The sequence below is a fragment of the Phyllopteryx taeniolatus genome, chromosome 20 (assembly GCF_024500385.1).
Source record: "Phyllopteryx taeniolatus isolate TA_2022b chromosome 20, UOR_Ptae_1.2, whole genome shotgun sequence".
Lineage (NCBI taxonomy): Eukaryota > Metazoa > Chordata > Actinopteri > Syngnathiformes > Syngnathidae > Phyllopteryx > Phyllopteryx taeniolatus.
This window is the reverse complement of record NC_084521.1, coordinates 3,336,647-3,358,243: the sequence shown is the minus strand read 5'-3', so window position 1 is coordinate 3,358,243 and position 21,597 is coordinate 3,336,647. Positions and strand designations below refer to the sequence as shown.

At 41.9% G+C, this 21,597-nt stretch overlaps 1 protein-coding gene across 19 annotated transcripts in view; it reads right to left on the bottom strand.

The window, feature by feature from the left end:
- Positions 1-21,597, bottom strand: part of cdh19 (cadherin 19, type 2) — a 114,851-nt gene that overhangs the window by 39,246 nt on the left and 54,008 nt on the right. For 2 of the 19 annotated variants that reach the window (XR_009785825.1, XM_061757679.1), the window contains exons 1-9: positions 8,414-8,642; positions 7,643-7,752; positions 6,879-6,957; positions 6,371-6,606; positions 6,018-6,312; positions 3,784-3,903; positions 2,964-3,131; positions 2,105-2,295; positions 1,611-1,864 (exon numbers count right to left, since the gene is read on the bottom strand). Coding sequence is in view for 18 of the 19 variants with exons in the window: in XM_061757679.1 (XP_061613663.1) it covers positions 1,611-1,864; positions 2,105-2,295; positions 2,964-3,131; positions 3,784-3,903; positions 6,018-6,312; positions 6,371-6,589 (1,247 nt within the window). In the remaining variant the exon portion in view is untranslated. Of the gene's footprint in view, positions 1-1,610; positions 1,865-2,104; positions 2,296-2,963; positions 3,132-3,783; positions 3,904-6,017; positions 6,313-6,370; positions 6,607-6,878; positions 6,958-7,642; positions 7,753-8,220; positions 8,371-8,397; positions 8,643-11,714; positions 11,736-11,792; positions 12,043-12,430; positions 12,706-12,769; positions 12,834-21,597 lie in introns of those variants that run through there. The other 17 variants (XM_061757691.1, XM_061757690.1, XM_061757680.1 and 14 more) reach the window with 16 other exon arrangements.

Sequence of the window (21,597 nt, the reverse complement as noted above, 5' to 3'; positions counted from 1 at the left end):
GGAAAACCTATTCCGAGGGCTGCACTGGTACTCAACATCAATAAAAACTCAATTCAGCGGATGCTTCAAAGAGTGATAAAGCAGAAGTCGGTACGAGAAACAGATCCTGTTTTGAGAAACTTGCCAAGGATAATGTAAATTGTATTATATGTTGGAGCAGTGCTCAGTATATGGAATGGAATTAACCGCACGCCTCGTAATGAATCACATTGGGCTCACCAATTTTGCCCCTAACGACGCGGAAAACAAGAGCAAACTTCATCATTTTTAGTGGGACTTTGCAAAGCCCTAAAATGTCAGCATGGATGTATTCATCAAGGCGACAGCGTCACCAAAGGGACACTAATCGACGGCGGGCGCCGGATGATGTGCGGCACCTGCCACTGGCAAGCTCGCCTCCGACGGACTCCAGGCACAAAAACGTGCCTCACTTGCAAATGACATCAAATCACAATTCCGTACGCCGCCGCGCAGGGCGCTTTATTACATTCCCACGTCCCGGCCAACGTCGCTTTGTGATAATACCGCAATAGATAGGAAAAGCCTGTGAGGTATGAAGAAAGAAAAAAAAAAATCATGATGATTTATTCAGCGGGGCTCAATTCCGAGTAAACTAATATGAGATAAATATGACCGTGTACGGGTGGGGATGCAGAGATCAAGGGTAAAAATGCGCCCAGGAAGTAACACCATTTGAAATTCCATCATTTTTCACCGCATGGAAGGAAATCCGTGTATCATTTGTTCTTTCCATTCCGTTTACAAACAACAATCAACTCCCCCCCCCCAAAATGAAGTTTTCATCATTTAGTTTTCACTTAGATCAAAAATATGAAAAATGGGCCACAGGACTGCGTTTTATTTTAATATTGAATTTGATCGTGACCACGCAACGTGAAGTTTTGTAACGAGCTTTAGTAAGATACGTTTCTTTGTTAGCCACCAAAGTCAATCATATGTCATAGCTTCCTCAAAAGTTTTTCAAACTTCTTACAAGTACCACCTAAAATATGACGCCAAGTAAAACCATCATCGCCAACATTAAAATACAAAGAAAATTGTAAATGCTTGAAAACAAATAGATCTAAAGGATTAAATGCAAATACATTTCAGTCAAAAGTTAAATACAACTGAACTGTGCTCAACAAATGTACTATACTAGTTTATTAAAAAATTAAGCCACTGTCCCAATCACAGTTTGAATATTTCAGTGATTCTTTTGTAAACCACGAGAGGGAGCCCTTGTGCCACATTTTTAGAATCATTGCTCTAAACAAGACAATTTCCCGTGTTATAATTGGCCAATGGCCGTTTGATGGTTCATGGTTGTGATCCTGACTGACTGTGGCGGCTAACACACTAACGTGCCTTTACTGTCTGATGCTCGTTACCACACTTTCGGGTCACGCTAACCTGGCCAATTAAATATTAAAATCAAACTAAGCATTGTGGCCCATTTTTAAATTTTCATATTTTCAATCTGGGCCAAATACGGAATGATTAAAAAAAGTGTAATTTTTTCATTTTTGATTTCCAATTAAAAACAAAAAGACCGAACGAGCCACGGATTAAGGAAGCCGAGCAGTACGCCGCCATTGCTGAAAAGTTACCTGACGGCGTCGTTGGCGGCGTCGGTGTCCCGGGCGCTGACCACTCCGACCGCAATCCCTGCCGCCGCATTCTCCGCCACCTTCCACTCGTAGAACGGTGAGAGGAAGACGGGGGGCTCGTCCAAGTCGTGCACCATGATCTTCAACGTGGTCCGGTCCGAGAACTCGTCCAGGGGCAGGAAGCGGGGGTCCGTTTCCTCGTTGATGGCCTCCGCCACAACCACATAGCGTCGCTTGGTCTCGTAGTCCAACGGCTGCAATTGAACGCCAATTTATAATAGAGCCATCCAAACGAATAGAATTATTTCTCAAATGAAGAACCAACATTCTGTAAGGCTAAAAGACATTATTAGTGTTAAGCTTTGTAGATACTAATAAAATGAAAATAAAATTCTAAAAATTAATAAAATAAAACTGATTTACTGAGTGTCATTAAGATTGTAAAACCCCATTTCAGATTCTCAGAGACTTTCCTTGAAATCCCACTACATCACCTTGGCCAGCAGGACGACTCCCTCTTGGGTCAGCGGGTCGGTCCGGATGGTGAACGTGGCGTTCTCTTGCAGGTCGATCTGCAGGCTGTAGGTCATCCTGGCGTTGATGCCCGTGTCGGCGTCCTCTGCCTTGACCGTGCCCACGGTGGTGCCTGCCACCGCGTCTTCGGGAATGGCGAAGGTGTATAAATCTGAAATGAAGATGATGGATATGTGTCCTCCATACGTACCATTTCAAATTCATCTGTGGATTGTATTATTGATTACTTCCGTGTTGTCACTGCTGGTTCTAATTTGCAAGGATGTGACAAAACAGAGGGCACAGTTCAGACACAAGTGTGGCCATACATCATTTATAAGCGGCGACGTCTGCGGCAAACGCGGACGTGACGACGGGCCGCCCTCGTCTCACTCCTGCAGAATTGATTTCTTTCCCGGAGCATCCATTCCGCGAGCTTTATCACCGGGAACGTTTGTTTCCAAAGGTCATGATACAACGTGTGAAGGATTGGAGCCGTCCACGGGGAGACATGCAGATGAGCCAGACGAGGCCGCCCACTTCTTCCCCCCGTCTTATTGCTTTTCATTCCAAAGTCGATAGACAGATGACGGATTGATAGATTGATCCCACTTCTGACAACAATGTGGCGAGGAACAGACAGAAATAGACAGATAGCTAGCTAGCAAGCTCGCTAGATAGATAGATAGATAGATAAATCGATAGATAGACAGACCCCACAGAACATGACGGTTGACTCCAGTCAGGGTACTCCCGCCAAGCTTTCAGTAGCTTGACTTGCTATGCTGTACACATTGACTGATTTGTTTATTTAGGATTTTTCACAGGATTTAGACTCACGGTGCTGGAAGATGGGTCCATTGTCGTTGATGTCACTCAGGCTGACGGTGACGGTGGTGGAGGCTGAGTAGCCGCCGCTCAGGCCCAGCATGTCCTTCACCTGCACTACCACCAGGTACTCCTCTTTGGCCTCGCGATCCATGTCGGGCCAGGAGGTCACGATGATCCCTGTGGGGGGGAGAGGTTAGGAGACCACCAATGACCCTCCAAAGCTCGACAATAACAATCAACAGAAATGAGTGAGCGCTTTGTTCGAAGCGTCAATGACCTGTTGGGAAATGCACCCAAATAAAAATGTTTTTTTGTGTGGTTGACTGTGTAGGTTAAAAGATGCTGTGGGCAAAACAACCACTTGAAGACGTTTGGGTTCAGCCGCTGCCGAGTCTTCCTTCAGTCACATCCCGCATGGCTTTGCATTTAAACACTTCGCCGCTCATTAAAGGTCAACGGCGTGTGTGGGAAGCGCTGCGAGGCATAATAATAATCTGTCAAAGGGTGGGGGAGCTAACGATTTGGGAAAAGTAGCATGATACCATCAATAAATGAGAGCTAACTTTAGAAAGTGATTTGAAAAACTCTCTCTGTCTTGGGTATCATCCATTCATCCATTTGTGTAGCTCCCTGGATTGGTCAACAAATAATCACAGCACTGCATTTAGACAGAAGTCAGCTGCGTGTACCACTACGCTTTCAGTGACCATCACCAATCTAGGTTGTAGTGTAGAATCTGGGAAAACTCAGTCACCCTGGAATGGAATTCGCAATCATACCTGTGGCTAGTAACTGGGATTGAAGTCGCTATCCGAGACCTGTGCTGTACCTGTCTTTGGTTCCACAGAGAAGTAGGGCTCGCCCTGCAGGATGGAGTAGATGAGCTTGGCGTTGTTGCCAAACATGGGATCATCGGCATCTGTGGCCGTCACCTGGACCACGGTGGTGCCTGTCGGTTGGGTTCACAGTCAGTTAGCTGGGGACAGCAGTTCCTCTCAACAGGGTTTTTCCCTTCATCTACAACTTGGAAGCGGTCACCTCCACAAAATTTCGGGCCACTTTTGGCTCTAAAAGCTCTGACATCACGGAAGATTTTATAATCAGACCAGAATTACACCAGTCGGGTGTTATTATTAACTGCAGTATCAGAAACAGAAGTCCATCCTAAAACCACCAATGACGAAGACAAGAGACATAAATGACAGATTTTCTTCACCACTGCTATTGTGGGGGACAATTTTGTGGATATTCATACAGGTAATAACTGTTTCTTTTGTACAGCACACAAACGCAGTATCTTTGGCTTTTCAGGGATGTCTCATAAAATAAGTGAGTTTTTGTTTTTTTTCAAGGCCAGGTGGAGACGATTGTTTTAACAACAACAAAACACCTTAACTTGAGCCAGAAAAAAAGCTTGGCATTATGTCACAGGCCCTGCGGGCCTGTCTGGGTGAAGAATAAAGTTGGGGGTGTGTGTCGACAAAAGTGGTGAGGAAGGATGCATTGTTGGCCTTGGCCTCTGCAGCCAAACACGGTGCTTTCAGCATCACCTCTGCAGATCTCTTTGCTCTGCATTTTTCGTTTTCTGCGTTCAAGCCTCACTCCCTCATTCCAAGCCAAATACATTGTGATTTATTAGGAGGGAGATATTATACTGCAAAAGGCAGATTACACATAAATTGAAATGCTAATGTTTGCACTGTGAAAGGGCAGCGGCTGTAATAACATTACTTAAGAAGAAAAAGGCATCTGGGCCGCGATACAGAAAGCAATACATTTAACTTCCTGCATGTGGACAGATGACAGACATTCATATAACCTTCTGCTTTTAATCTTCAGCCAGGATATAAGTAAGCTTTAAAAAGTGCATCTGCGGAAATCATTATTTATTTATTTTATTATGTATTATTTACGATGACTGTGATGAGGCTGTGATGTCGGAGGGTGGCTCGCTAATGTGGCCCTGAAAACACACTGAGAATAACGCAAAGTTAATGTGATGATGGTAACTTACTTATAGCTGTGTAAATCTAATGTTGCTATGCTATCATAAACATACTTATGCAGGAACGAAGGTAACTTTGGTGTACTAACATAATGTAGTTATGGTGGAGCAATGTTATGTCATGGTAACTTATAGATGTGTAAAGCTGATGTTGCCAAGCTAAGATACTAAGTTCCTATGCTAACATGCTTGAGGCATTGCTTATCTAATGTTGCTATGCTCAAACTTATCGTAGTGCATAGCTAGTGTTACTGTTATTAGCCATATGGTAGACACAATTATGGTAACTTAGTTGTGTGAAGCTAATGTTGCTATTCTAACATACTTATGATGGATCAATGTTAATATGATCATGGTAACTTATAGATTTGTTAAGCTAATGTTGCTATGCTAAGATACTTAAGGCATTGCTAAGCTTATGTTCTTATGCTCACAACTTTATCGCTCAAAACTAATGCTACTTAGTTAATAGACATATGGTAGAGCAAAGTTAATGCGATTATGGTAACTTACTTTGTCGTCTAAAGCTAATGTTGCTATGCTAACATACTTGTGGAAGTGTAAAGTTAATGTCGCTACTCTTATTATATTTTGAAAAGGGTGGCTATTAGTGCTGCAACTAACAATTATTTTAATAAACGATTAATCTGTTGATTAATGGATGAATCGGATAAAAACTTTTTTTTCAATCCTTTTATTCAAAAACAGGACATTGTTTCAAATTGAAAGTGCAGAAAATGCACAAACATGAACTCCTTATGATTTCGTTACTGGTTTGGTCCGTAATAGAAAATGGGCAAAAATGTTGGTAATTATTTCCCAAAGTAAAAGCAGATGTTTGCAAATAATGAGATCATCAGTCTGCTTTCATGGAGGACTACAGAAATCTGAGAATGTTTTTACTGTTGAGAGGCTGAAATTCCAAGAAGTTGGACAATTTTAAGTTAATGTCTCTAAATGATGAATCAAAAATATCAATAAAAAAAAAAAAAATCTAAATAATGGCTACGCTATTGTTGCTATGCTAACATCACATTCAGTCAGTGTGTCAGCCGTACCAGTCGGGCACATCTCGGGGACGCTGGCCACGTACGGCTCGTCAGGGAACTGCGGCGCGTTGTCGTTGACGTCCTGCACCTTGATGATGAACTCCGACTGGGGCTCCTCCGGCTCCTGCGAGCGCCTGTTGATGGCTTGCGCTTGGAGCACGTAGAAGGCCTTCTCCTCGCGGTCTAGCTTCTTCAGCGTCCGGATCTCGCCAGAGTACTCGTCGATCTCGAACGCGTCGCCGGCGCCTTCCCCCGACAGGATGTACTGGATGCCAAACTCCCCGCGGTCAGAGTCGGATTTGAGCTGCGTGACGAGAGGCTCAGTGAGTTTGAGCGCGAAGGACATGGCGTGGGTTCAGTACCTGGCCGATGACGCGAAGAGTCGGGTCTTCCTCTGGGACAAACAGCTGCTTCCAGATCCAGCCTCTCTTCAGGCGCCGGTGCTGCCCGGCGGCCCTCGGGCCCGGGGCCAGGCGGGCGGCTTCCGGGCCCTCGGCAATGCCGTTGGTGTGGCTCAGAAGGGCCAAAAGCGTCAGTGCTGCCAACACACTCCTCACTTTAGCGTCCTCTGCAACTCCCATGCTTGCTTTAAACCCTCCTGTCAAGTGACGGGTCAAATTGAGAGATTTAAAGTGTTAAAACAAATGGAAAAAATTGTTGGTCTCATTTTCGTTCTTTTTATTACAGCTAGTAATAGATGCCCTCTTCCCAACAATGTTTATAATTGTCTATAATAACTCATTCACTACCAGTTGTTTTCAAAACAGAGTTCCCCATATTGCAAGCTGTTGAGTTCAGGAGCATTTTGAGTCATCATTCAGGACCCACAGAATATTGTGTTCTTTGACAATATATAAGCACTGAACCTACCAGAAGGAAGAGGAGACTCTCTTCTTTCAGTAATCAACAGTAGAACATGGGTTGGTTTCAACAAAAACACTGAAACTTTCTGATGAAGAAGTGACGAAAATAAGCTTGTTGTGGTAAGTTGTCAAGCAGAACAGTGGCTCTAAAACAACAACAACTGGATTTTTTACATGGCATTCGTCATCCATTCCATGAGCTGTGTCATCTTTTCTCACAATCTCGACACACTTTCTACTACCTACCGCGGCACATACTTTGTTTATACCATACATATACTGTAAATACTGATTGAAAGGTGCCTAAACTTGTCTTGACTTTCAAAGTGGAAGCATTTCTTTCTCTCATAATCGAATTAACAAGCCGAGATTCACCCTCTAGTCTTTATATTCTACTCAAAAGCTGTGCTGATCGCAAATCTTAACAATGCCGCCATCTAGAGGGATCTGTTAGTCATTACAGTGATTTACAAACCTGAAATTTCGCAGGCAATCTAGCTGAGACCCTCTTCCCCGCCTATCCATTGAAACACGTACTTAACAAATATATATATATATACACGTCGGCGGCAGTAAACGGTTGTGTTCCAGTTAACGAGTATAAATGTGCATGGCAGTGAATGAGTTAATAGTTCGAACGAGGAATGGTCAAACTTTAGCGCACCAAGGCCATGTTTGATTTTGAAAATGGACAGATGGCACAGGTCGGAGGTAAAAAAAAAACAAAAAAAACTGTGGACAATGATTTAAATGCACATTTTCTGAGCTTACCGAAGAAACAAACAACAGGAGGTTGTAAACGTCCAACCCCTCACGCCAGCGGTCCAATCTGTCGCCATCCCGGCAGCAGCGTATCCAATCTTGCGTGTGTTTTCATGTCCCTGCAAATTACAGTTAGCGCTAGCGTTAGTCACAGAGAGAAAGAAAAGGCTCCGTACAGTTCACAGAGATTGCAGAACGAGCATATTAAAGATGCAACGGTCTCAAAACATTAATTACGCCAACTACATTTGCGAGCTCCCTACATTTTGCTATACAAATGCTTGTTAAAGAGGTTGAGGGGAACAAAAAGTTTGTTGTGGAGAAATCGTCTCAGTTTCATTAAACACCGCCTGGCAATTAAGAGTGCATGATGAATGGTTAGCAATTGAGCATGGCGGTAAAAGATATGAATATATAAAGTTGATTAAAATGTGATGGATGACTGTAGTGTAAAAAACAAGATGCGCGCTTTGTAAGAATTAAAATGAATAGAACAAATTCTTTGAGGAACATATCACGGGGTTCCCTCAATTTGCTTATTCAGCCACGAACAGTAACATGCATAACAAACATAGCATATGGCTAACCAAGGAGATGAGCGAGATTCTGGCATTCGTAACATGTTAGCTATGCCATACTTATGGCGAAAGTGAATTCCAGTAGCGCGAAGCGAATGTTGCTAAGTAGCAGCATAAGGTGCCAATGAATTCAACACAAAGAGCAAGTAAACAACAGCAGAGGACATCTTTCTGTCACAGTTTTACCCCGATGGGTGCAAACCTGCGTGACTTTGGCTACCCTCGCACTCTTGACCTCATTGTAATCACAACATCGAAGCACGTCTGGCCAGGGAGGCATTGATCTCATTATGAGTCTTCATTAGTCAGCTGCGGGGTCTGCATGCAGTGTCACACCAGACCCAAGAAAATGAGGTACAATACCAGCCCTTGTCTGCGCTCCCAAGTGGACAAAAAAAAGCCCGTTTTCAGCTACCCGTGTGGAAAAAGAGAAAACGAGCGGGACAAGAAGGCTTTTTGTTTTTGCATGTCGCAGATTCCATTGTGCAACATCTTGACATAGCTTCAGATGGTGCAAAAATGCTAACCAGTCGTCCACCGTGCTGCCATATTTGTATTCATTTTCTTTGTCTCTTTATTCATTTATATATTTATTTTTGTGTGTTTATTTCTATTGTGCAAGGGGTTGTTATCATTAATAATTTTTGAGGGGAGCGTTCGCTTTGATTAAATAATCATCTGTCGCGCGTGTACCGTGTGGACTATTTATTTACTTCTTTATTTATTTACACTATGAATTATATCCACAGCAGTCGTTCTGTTTATTTGTGTTGTGAAAGGTGGCTGCTTTTCTGAATAACGTGAGAAATCACAAAATCACAACGTTTCACATGTTCGTGCATGGCCGTGAACTTTTTTTTTTTGTTTTTTGACCCTCCTATTCATTTATTTCTGTTGTGCAATGTGGCTTTTTCACACTTTTTAAGGCTCTGCAGACACTTCATGGAGTTCTGATACGAAGGTTAACAGGTTTACAAGCGGGGAAGCAAACTTTCCCACTTAACCCACGCAAGCCTTAACGCACCCGTGACGTCTGGTGTCACGATAATAACAGTGGCGAGCCCTGTGATTGATTTACTAAAGCAACCTTTACTTTTACATCCATCAATTACAGATGGGCAAAGACGCGCCCGTGTGCCCTACGGTCAATTTTCTCCTGTCAGAGGAGACGTCGACGTGGCATCCATGCGAGGAGCTTGCCCCGGCTTGGCAGCTATTCATTACGGCTAATAGGCCCACCAACCCTCCACCCGTCCTCGCTCGTCGCTATTTGCAGCGGCGTACGTGTGCGGCGACGGGCTGCCGCATGACAGCGTGACAACGAGAGGCGGTCGCACAACGTTAAGCACCGCACGCACCGAGACCGTCACATTACGTTCTCGCCGAGCTGCATGCTCGGGAAATGCGGTTCCCCCACCTGAGTCGGGACATTACAACTCTCGGGTACAAGCGGCCCTGACATCGGAAGGTGGGCGGGGGAATCGTGTCGCCGCATTGCACAGTGTCAAAGTAATCTGATATGTGCACAAATTTCACAAAGGAAATGATCAGATTAACTTTGTTGCAACCTGTACTTCCTGCCCATGAAACAGGAAAAGTCATTTTTAAAGGAGGCAAATGATGCAAAGAAGGATATTTAAGTCTACTTGGTCTGTTTATTTTTACTGTGCAAGGTAGTGGTTATCATTGGGATGAAAAAAAAACAACAACAAAAAAAACGTTTTAAAGCAAAACACCTCAAACTAGCCCTGGAAACAGGAAAAGCTTAATAGCAGGGACATATTGTGAAAAATAGATTGTTTTTTAAGGCTCGCTGTTATTTTTTTCTATTGTGCAAGTTGGCGATTTTCATTAAGGATAGGAAAGAGTTGAGAGCAAAACACCAATACCAAAAACTAGCCCTGGATGCAGGATAAGTCCTTGTTAAAAGGAAATATCAAGGAAAATGGACTTTAATTTCCATTTCCTTTTCACTTATCAGTCTTTCTGTTTATTTATCTTTCTCTTAAGTTTTAAGCATAGTTGTTCTGTTTATTTCAATTGTTCAAGGTCACTACAAGAAAACACCAAAGTCCTGGAAAACAAGGAAAACCTCTCATCGAAGGCCACATACTGTCAGAAAGTGACTTTTAAATTCCCGATTCGAGCTGTTCTGTTTATTTCTATTGTGCAATGTGACCGTTACATTCGTTGTTGGTTTTTTTTTTTTACTACATAAAAGCTTTCTTCTTACACATTTGTAGACACATGCTTTTAGTTGGCAGATGTTAGTTGACTAATAAAATGCACACAAAAATTCATCTGCTCAGCCTGACTTCTTTTGGATCAACCTTCCAAGACAAAATGTCCTAATTGGTCATATGGGACGTGTTGTTTTGAGTTCAGCCTTGTAAAAACAATCAGCGCTGCCACGCCGCTTGTTTTCTTACAAGCGGAACCCAAATGAGCAAAAAACAACAGGGAAATGTCAAAGCATCATGTACTTGTTAGTAAGCAATTTGCCGCTATTTATTTACACGCGCACGGAGCGGAAGCGGTCGGAGGCGAGAATTCCCACTGACGTTAATCAGCCGCCATGAAACCACGTCAACACTGTTTTTTTGTTTGTTTGTTTGTTTGTTTTTTTATTTTGCTTTTGATGGAAAAAAAATATTCCAAAGACACAACTAAAGTTTACTTTCCAGAAATGAACATGGTAAAAATCTATCACCTGTTTATGCAAGTAACATTTTCCAAAGGAATATTTCATATTTTTGTCTGAAACCTAATAATATTGGTTGTTCGCCATCTTTGCAGAGAACAAATTTCATATGCATGCATGTTCATGACAATAAAGATGATTTTTCTTCTTCTTCTTCTTGTACAGCAACTATGACGAAGCTAAAACAACTTAGCACGGGCAAAACACACTATTTGTTTTTACGTTTGGATCCATTTAGTGTTCCATGAGCACTGAACATAACTTTAAACAGTAATTTTGCTTGCTGATGCTAGCATGCTAACATATTTGCTATTTGTATATTAGTTTTGTATGTTTATCTGAAACATCAAATTTGTTGTTAGTTCTTTTTATCATCCATTTCCATGATATTTTTGTATATCTTTGTCTGAATCATGAAAGTCATTTTGGCTACTTTGCATCAAAGACATTGCTAATGTAGCTTAGCACGTGCTAAACACAAAACGAAGACCATACGTTCTAACAAAATTGTATGAACACAGATGCAGTCGTTCAAAGCAGAAGACTCTCCTAATTGCAAGCCGGAATGTCAACAAGTTCAAGTGATTTTCAGGTGAAATGACACCCTATTGTCAGAAACAACAAAAAGAAGCACTTATCCAAGCTATAGAAAACACGTTGTTGACGCTAAAGAACCAGGAAATGCCGCAAACAAAAGATCCGCCTGACTGCTTCCAAATTGTGCTCAGCTATTATGACTTTTCCGTCTTTGTGTCGAGACCTCTATTGCAACCCCGTGTCGCATTTCTCCGCACGCCATTACCTCTCACTGCGCGTTTGGAAATCGTATCTAATTATCTCCCAACAAAAGATCGGCCAGCTCCCCGCGCGCCACACCCACCTGTTTGTTTGTTTGTGCCAGCGGTGGGGGGGACGTCGGGCCACGCAATCTGCTTCGAGTGATTGAGTCGCCACAATGGCCGCGACGGCAAATGGTCATCAAGACGGAAAAGGAACGACCAACCCCTCCTTGCCCTCTTTTTCCCCCATGACTTCTTCTCTCCCAGCTTTTGTGTCAAAGAACAAACACTGGAGCTATTGTGCTGGACACTCGCGGCCTTCATGCAAATAGTCGGCCCTAGAAGACCCCCACCTACCAGTACCAGTGCATTTCTATTTCTCTCGCTGTCATTTTGCGGAACAATTGAGCGCTTTATTGGAGCGGGGATGGATGATAATTCCCCCACTGTCAGGCAAACGCTTGTGCAAGTGATCGGAGAAGGGTGGAAGGGGCGAGGGGGTTTCGCTTTGTAATGCATTCCTCCAGATGAGAAAAATTACCAAAGACATCGTTTTTTAACCATTTAGCTGTATCTGTCTGTCTGTAACCCTCACCCTCTTGCAGCCAGCAACAGAGCTAACATTAGCATCGAGTATTCATGTACAAGTGAGGCTAGTTTCTTTAGCAGCGCAAACTCATTCAAATCATTTTCACAATCATCGCCCCTTGAATGGCCATCACGCTCAAGAAAACCTCACCTTGGCCCCTGTGATTATAGTCTCTGTGCTGGAGGTAAAAGTCGAGTGCATTCATTTCGACAGGGATAATTATCGGCTAGACGTAATGGGTGCCATCATTATACCTTTTTAAAAAAAATAAAAACATTCAAAAAGGGGGCGGCGTAAATGTCGAACGGGTACGAGCGAGCCTCCGGTGTTTGTCGTTCCGCTACTCCGATTCTGACGCCGAATCAAAAGAAGAAATGTCAGGACCCGCTAGGTGACATTTAAACCCGGCCCGTGCGTAGACCTTGTCTAATTGAGCCTCTCCTCATTAGAATGATGCCAGAAGAAAGATTCAGTTTGGAATTTATTTACCTTCTGTGAATGCGGTGACTGTGGGGTGACATTTGAGGCCTGGACACATAATGAGCACGCAGTCACGCTCAGCATATTCGCGCCCCGCAAAAGATCAGGTGGTCAAATCGCCGCGATTGTGCCGTATAATGTATAATGGTGGCTGTAACAATGATAAAAGCATCACATACGACCTAACAACCAGTGGTTAGGGCATCTGCCTCACAGTTCTAAGGTTCAGGGTTTGAATCTGAAAAAATGAATACATTTTTTTTTTTCTAGAATTATTGTTCTCTGCCATGACTATCCATCCATCCATTTTCTTTACCATTACGTTCTTTCTTTACTGTGTTCATAGTGACTAAAAGACAGCTGTTTTTACAAACTTTGTATTATTAGCATGCTAGCTATCTCCATTTTGGGGAATTTTAACCTGCAAAATGAAAATCAATTTGGTCGTTCTTCACCAAAATATAAAACTAACAAAAATTGGAGACACGCGCTTTTCACTGGACAGCGACCACAATTCATACAGCAACTAAGACGAAGCTAACATAGCTTAGCCAAGAAGAGAACACGCTAAACACAACTCATTTATTTTCCAACAACATTGTTTGATACTTAAATACTAAATGTGAACATTAGCGTTACTGCTGGCATGCTAAAAATAATGTTTTGATATTCATAAAAAGCTATTTTGGTTGTTTTTTTAAGTAAAAAACAGGCGCCATCACAGGTGGTGTCACAGATGGTCTCCATATTGCGTCTCCGACACGTTCTACTAAGGTGATTATTGCCGAGCTTTTTCCTGGCTGAATCTTCCCGACTTATTTCCTCATTAAGCACGAAGACAAAGTTCACCGGAAGATGCGTCGCGTTCGTCGTGGCAGTCGGCCGTGCCCTCGTCGCCGCAATCGCGAGGGCGGGATAAAATGTCGTTGGCATTCCGCTCAGCCGGCTGCAACAGATTTGATGAGGATGTGCCATTAAAAATGCATGCGCCTCATATGTTCTTTGGCCTTTTGTCTCCCCAGCCGTGGGAAACAAGCGGACACCGGTGACAAATAAGGACGACGCTGACGGCGCCCTCGTTTGTCAAGCGCAGTGCCCGTCGCTGATTGAGTGGGGCAGATATTCCCCCGCAAACCAGGAAAATCGGGACGTTGTGTTCACCGTCCTGTTTATTTCGATTGCGCGAGGTTGTGGTGATTGTGTAAAAGCGGCGAGAGGAGCGATTACATATTTATGCAGCACATACTGTACACTGCGACCACGTATGTGCTTTTGTGAGTTTTTTTTTTTTTTTTTTTGACTGGACTACTTCTACTCCAGTAGTGTCAAACTCATTTCCGTTCGCGGGCCACATTTACCCCAATTAGATCTCACGCGGGCCGGACCACAATATTTGTGGCTTAAAAATCCATAAATAACAGCTATTCAAAATGTTCCCCATTGTTTTGGTGCAAATAATTACGAGTACTTTTGGAAAATATTCACATTTATTCATTCTTATGATATGAGCAGTTTCAAATTTGTAACCAAAAATGATTTCAACATTATGAATCAGTGAGCATGCACCATTCAGTTATGCATCCTTTGTAAATGTATACATCAAAATTTAAGTTGTGGCAGTGCATGGAAAAAAACAAAAACAAACAAAAAACGTTCCAACAAACCAAACTCTTTGAAGTGAAGCTGTTGACTGAAATTTTGCAATATGCAATGTCTTACTAGAGGAGGTATTTATTTTTACAGTGTGAACATGGCACACCATTTTTATATTAGTGTGCTCCTGAAACTTGGCATTGTTTGGTCCCCACAAGGGCATCAATGTCATTTAAGAGTTGTCAGTGCACCCTCCACTGGACAAAATTGGCAACAAAAGTTACTTTTATTGAAAAATAGCAGTGAATGTGTTCTCCATCCCCAAGGAGGAACACGGATTGGACCCCCTGACGGGCCGGTTCTGGCCCGCGGGCCGTATGTTTGACACCTCGGTTTCTAGTCGCTGTTTATTTCTATTGTGCATGGCGGTGGGGATCATTACTGAACAATGCTATTACTGTATTTAAATGAAGTTGTGCGAGTCTGCCCGAAGAACATGAGCAAAGTTTCACGGTTTTGAGAGTGGGAGGTGATGCCGTGTTTCCAAAGGAAGCAGCAGAAGCCGCACACCCCTCCCGTCGCCTCTCGGGGGAAATATAGTTCGGAGGTTGATCACGCGGTATCCATCACGCTGATGATGAATGCATTATTAATTCTCATCGTTCCTGTAATACAACCTCCGCACCCGAGCCTGAGAAAATTACACGGCGGGTCAAGTGCAGCGGAAGGCCGCGAACGTAGCCATGCGCCCGGCTTTCCGTCCCGCCGCCCGCTGCACTTTTCTCACTCGCCGATGATAAACGGGCAAGGTTACAAAGTATTTACACAAATAAGATGAGCGCTATCGATCGGCCGCGCCGCGACGCCGTACCCTCCGGGATGAGGCCTCCCCGGAAGAATGCGCAATCCCGCCGGCCCGCCCTCATCACAGACGCAGATTGTGTCGGACTGATCAATGAGAAGCGCCGGCGAGCCATCAATCTCGTCCAACAGGAAGAAGGCGGCATTAGCATGTATTAGCCGCCGTGTCCTGACAACGTCCTCTAAGCCGGAGTTGGCGGGAAAGCGAGCCACCCGCGGGACGCCGACACACACACACGCACGCACGCACACCTGCGTCAGGACGAGAGGCGAAGATGACAGGGACGTACTGGTGTCTCTGTGATCACGTCGCTTTTACTGCATAAAGGCGCGTTGAGAGAAATACTCCGACACTGGTCACAGAGAGTTAATCAAAGCCGAACGTCACCTCTCAACGTCCTGCGAGCGTCACGCGGGAGGACGCACACATACTGCGGCACGGGCGTCAAACTCGAAGCCCCGGGGAGCCAGATCCGGCCCGCCGCGTCAACTTTTGGTGCTGCGCCATGTTGCGTGTGCCATAGTTCGTGCGCCATGTTCTTTTCATTTTGGCAGAAAATATACACACTGACATTGGAAAAACAAATACTTTGTTCCTGTACTTGTTTTTACGCTGTTTTTTTTTATGTGGCACTTTGTACTCCTTTACTTTGTCAAAAAAGGTTGACTTTTTTTCAACCTCCGTGGATGATGACAGAAAATAGAAAAACCGAAGACTGAAAAATCCAAGCAAGGCAAATTAAAATTTTATTTCAAATATTGCTTTAATGTAATAGTTATTATACAGATTAATTCGTGAAGTAGTTATATTATTTAAAAAGTATATTTTATTCATGAGTATATTTCAATTATTTTATGTATTATGTATATATTTGGACTTTGGTCCACATTCACATCTGCTTATTACATATATATTTTTTCTTCATGTCCAGCTGCCGCTCACATTCACATGTATGATTTTTAATACTCATGAACAGTTGCCACATACAGTACAACGCTACTGACTACAGTATTCTTGCTGCCTTCCGATTCACAGTCACATCAGCTTGCAGGACAGTATACAGCACAGGTGTCAAACACGTGGCCCGGGGGGCCAGATCCGGCCGGCCACATCATTTTATGTGGCCCGTGAAAGCAAATGATGTGTGTCGACTTGAGTTTCTTGAGAAAATACCAAATTGCTCATTAATAACGCTGAGATATTGCAAACAAACATGTTTTTTGTTACCAAAAGAAATTCAATATTTTGGGGCGCTTCTGATTTCAAAAGTAGTTATCCATCCCTTTGTTGTATATATGCAATTATGTAAGGCGATAATTCAATAATATGGGTCCAGAGTCACAACGGCCATTTGAGGGAAGCCATAGCAAAAATGAGTTTGACTCCCCTGGTACACAGTATTTATTTACTCATGTACTGTATACTTGCCACATACATGCTGCTGACTAGTCTTGCTTGCCTGCAATACACGTTCATGTTTACATACAGTATGTAGTATTTAATTATGATTAAAGTATTTTTTTTTTTCTTGTATCTTGGTAACTTTAGCATGGCGAGGGTGTACACAATACACGTTTCAAATTGGCCGCCGTGTGAAGGCTTTAATGCCAAGTTGAGATTTAAAAGCAGAAAACATAAACACTCATTTTGACGTTTGATGTTTTCACGCCACCGAGGCGGCGGACTAAACGTCAACAACAACTTTTCGCAATTATCAGGCAGAAGTAATCAATTCCCATCAAGGGCGCTCCTGCTGGCATTTAGGTTTTGCGGTAGCGAGGATTTGATGGAATGGGAATCGATGGGAGGCCTTGGAGAGTTTTGACGCTTTGAAAGAAAAACATAAAAAAACAACAGCAGCACTTCAAAGAGCAGCTTATTGGACCAATGTAGCTCGTTTATTTGGAGTCATTGTCTTCACATGCGTCAGGCCAATCGGCTCCTCGTCTGCCCTCGTACTTGCCCACCCCGTTGGATGATGTGTTGTATTTATTCCATCTGGATTGTATTCTGTCTCCTGTGGCTCATTTGTTGTTGCATTTTCTTCAGTGTTTTTTTCCCTTTTCAGTCCTTCTTGCCAGGCTACAAGTTTTTTAATAAAAACTTGGTTTCCCTGTGTATCGTAAAGGTGAAAATGTGCTCTAGTAAGTCACTCTTACGTCGACATCTTATTCCTTTAGGTGGCAATTACGCTGTCTTTCTGCGAAATGTTTCTTTAAATCCTTAAAAAAAAAAAAAAAAAATCCCCGCAGTTGCTTTGTTTTGGCCAGAACAAGCCATGAAAATCCAAGCGATCTCTCCAAACGGAGGCCGGGCAGAATTTGAATGGCATTATTATTTTGGTAACTCGTGTTCCTTCTTGGAGGTCAGACGCGCACCCTCGGAATAATTCGCCAGAAGTACAGCGCTGGCTTCCAAGTTTCCTATTAAGAGCACACAGACCCTTTGTGTTTCTTTTTAAGCTCGCAATGCGACATGAACGGGAAGCTCGCAAAAGCTATTACAAGCTCACGGGCTCGTCGCGGACGGAGCCGAGGCTCACGGGGACACCTTGACATTAGCCCGGCAATTAGAAGGCAACACAACACACTGTGTGCGGCAGTCAGGGAACATTTACGCCGAGGTCGGCTTTTAATTCAATTTGCATGATGGGAGCCGGTCCAAGCTGAACGCTATTACGTGGCATTGAGTCATAATGTTGTACGCATTTACATTTTTGTTCAGCTTACATGCAAGACTGCAGTTATTTGATGTTTAAAGCAACTCTTATGTTATTCATGCATCCATCCATTTTCGGTAGGGCTTATGCTCTTGAGGGTCGCGGGGGTCCGAAGCCTTTCCCAGCTGACGTTGGGCGAAAGGTGGACGACACGTCATGCCAGGCAGTCGCCGGGCATTAGTTGTTATTTAATTAATGAAATACAATTCTAGTAATGTGATGATAAAATTGTATTTTTTTTTAAATAATGTAACTTACTCCAATTTAAACGATAAACGTTAGAAATGTGAGGTACTAAAACTATTCAAATGATTTATTTGAAACATTTTTATTAGGTTGCATTTAGTTTTTAAAAAGAAAATTCATTTTATTAAGTGAATAAATGTATTCAATTTAATAATACATATACAAAAACGTGAGAAAAATATTTAAAAATAAAATTGATTTTTTTTATTTTAATTGTTATTTAAATAACTATTATTTATTTTGATGTATTTGTATATTTTACATTTTTATTACACATACAATTTAATTTTACAAATGTTATATATTCACAAAATTGTTGCTTTTATTATTTATAGTTTTATTAATATTAAAACATAAAAAATATAAATAAATATAAAATTGTAACAACTAAATCTAAAGTAATGTAAATACATAAAATTAAATCAAATCAAAACATAAATAAACCAAACAAATATAAAAACTCTAACATACAATAACAAATAACTAAGTAAATGTAAATAAAATTATACGTTTTTTTATTTTGTGAATTGGTTTATTTATAGTTCATAATTATTGAATTGTATGTTTTTTTAATTATTTACATTTGTATTTATATTTATAATTTAATAGAAAATGTTCATAAAAATATTTAAAATATTATTCATCAAGTACTGTTATTATTATTTTTAATCAAATTAAATTTAAATGTGTTCAATCAAATTAAATGTGACTTTGGGCTATCCATTTGTTTGGCACAGTTTTTACAATGGATGCCCTTCCTGATGCAACATACCCTTTCGACAGTTTCTGGTCTGCGCAAAAAAAAAAAAAATGCGACGTGAAATGGTTTTCTATTGGCATCATGACACGTACAGTAAATCGATGGCGTTTGGATGTGGGATTTAATGAGTAGTCTTCAAAGATTTTGCTAATAAAAGTTGAAGTGAGAGGTTATCGCTGTCAAACCTGTGCCTGTATTATTTTTTGTTTGTACTCAACATAATTTAAAAGACACTACAAGGTCTACTCTAGTGTCTTTCCTTAATGTTTGTGTGTGTGTGTGTGTGTGTGTGTGTACACATGCCGTCATCTAGTAATTGGCCTTGTCTCTTTTTAATGGTGTTTTTAAACATGCGTCAGCATAACAACAGGCAATAAAGTCTTCATTGACACAAACGTCACAGTAGTTGGAAGCTCCACAGTCCGAGCTGGCCGCCCGCCCGACATGTACTTAGCCTCTTGCCCAATGCATGCTGGGATGTGCTCCAAGCAGCCTGCGAACGCGAGTCTGCAATGTCTCCAGTGTACACAGCGCTTTAACGCGATTTAATAACAAGCCAGGGGTTCATATGAACTAGGATGCATCTCATTACGTCCCCATCATATCGTCATGACGACCACCGCCGGGCAAGCGTGCCGGGCCCGATGCGGCACGCCCAGTTGGAACGGTGGGAATGTCCGGATTTTTTATTTATTTTGGTCACTGATATTTTCATGTATTTGAATCACGTTACTGTAGATTTTTGGGGGGTTGATTCAGTGTCAAATTGAAGATTTTGTTAAATAGTAAGAGTACTCCCATGTGATTTGGACGAGGACCACAGGAATATTAATATAAGCGTGATGTACCGGAAAATGTGTCCAAGCTGTCAATCATCCAAGTCTATATTTGGAATCATGCAATTATATTTGCTTACATGCTTACATTTATATTTGCGGGGGAAAAAAACATCTGAGGTTGTAATAATTTATTTTATTAGAATGATTCTTAAATTACACTTTTTTTAATTTTCCTTTTTAGTACAATTGAGAATTTTTCTAATTATTTTTAAATAAATAAAAATTTGTATTTATATATTTTTGAATAATTAAGTAGAAATTCCAATTTACTCTTTTTTTTTTAAATAAAATCATCCCAGGTTCTAATTATTTTTTTAATTGAAATGATTCTTAAATGAAACTATTTTAAAATTTTATTAAAATATTTTAATTTGTTATTTTGTTTAATAACTCTAGACATTTAAATGACACATTACAAAATATTGTCTAGTTAATAATATTTTATAATGAATAATAATTTAATATAGCAAAGTTATTCTAAAAATTGAAATGATTAAGTACAATTAATTATACAATTACTAGAACAGGATGCTCCAAGCGAGCCGATAATGTATTTGAATTTAAATGAGGTGAAGCAGCATGTGGCTCATTAGCCGAGGTTGGTTTTCGATTGAACTGCTTGATATTGTCTTCTTCATTTGATTCAGTTAAATGTTAAAATAGTTTTAAATGAACATTTGCATTTATTTTTAATATAATGCTTCTGTATTGTTATTCACTTAAAACAAAAAAATCTTGACAAATTAAATACAAATTTAAGTACACTTCCTATAAAATAAGAATTGCATTTCTCAAGTGTGGATGACACTGCGCTAATGCTAAACTCAATCAGCGGGTTTATATAATACTGTGTCACGACAAATGTTGACTTTCCGAGTCCAAATGTGACACGTACAGTAAACGGTAAGGGTCACAGGTGTCGCGTCCAGGATAATTGGCCATCTTGTCGCCATGTCAACAAGCCACGAGAACTCGTCAGAGTCAACACGCCGACGCAGGGGCCAAACCCAGCGTGAGTCGCATGATTATTTTGGCTTCCGCCAGAGTTCGGGGACGCGCAATTTACCTGAAGTGCTCGCGCGGGTCAACGGCAAAACATACTTGTTATAAAAACTATATTTCCCCCACTTCTGGCTCCAGAACAGACATCTTTGTCCACGTGAAAACGCCGCATGCATTTGGAGGCTGGAGAAAACAACAATTGATGTTTTCCTCGCGGTGGCGGTGGAGAACTCATTTTACAAGCCAAACGCAACGCCGTAAATAACCCGACGTCCATAAATGGTCACCCCCGGGCGGGCCGCGAGTCCGAGCCGAGTCAAGGTCGGCATGGCTGAGCCGCGTTCCGTCCTGCTGGCTGAACACTCAGCGGACTTCACACTTCCTTCCTTGCCGCTCGCCACACGCCGCGGTGCGCATCTCGTTCGATTTGAGTGGCGACGACCCGCTGACGCGAATCGAACTCGCACGGCACCCGGGAGAGCCGAGGCCCAACTCTTTACATTTGTTTTGGTGCGTCGTTGATTTGAAGGGAGCAAACCACTCTCTGGTTCATGGAGGCGCCGTGTATTTCCTCAAACGGTCGACTCCAGGGAGTATCAAGTGTGTAACTTTTGTTTAAAATACTCCCACCCACAATAAAAAATAAATAAAATAACTGCAGTATGTTGTGGGCTCGGGCTTTTGACACAATCGTTATTAGGATCAGCCGAATACCAACCAATCAACTAACAAATCCGCCAACCTACTGACAGACTGACTAACTAACTACCAACCAACAGCCACAATGACCAACGAAATAAAAAAGAAATAAACAGC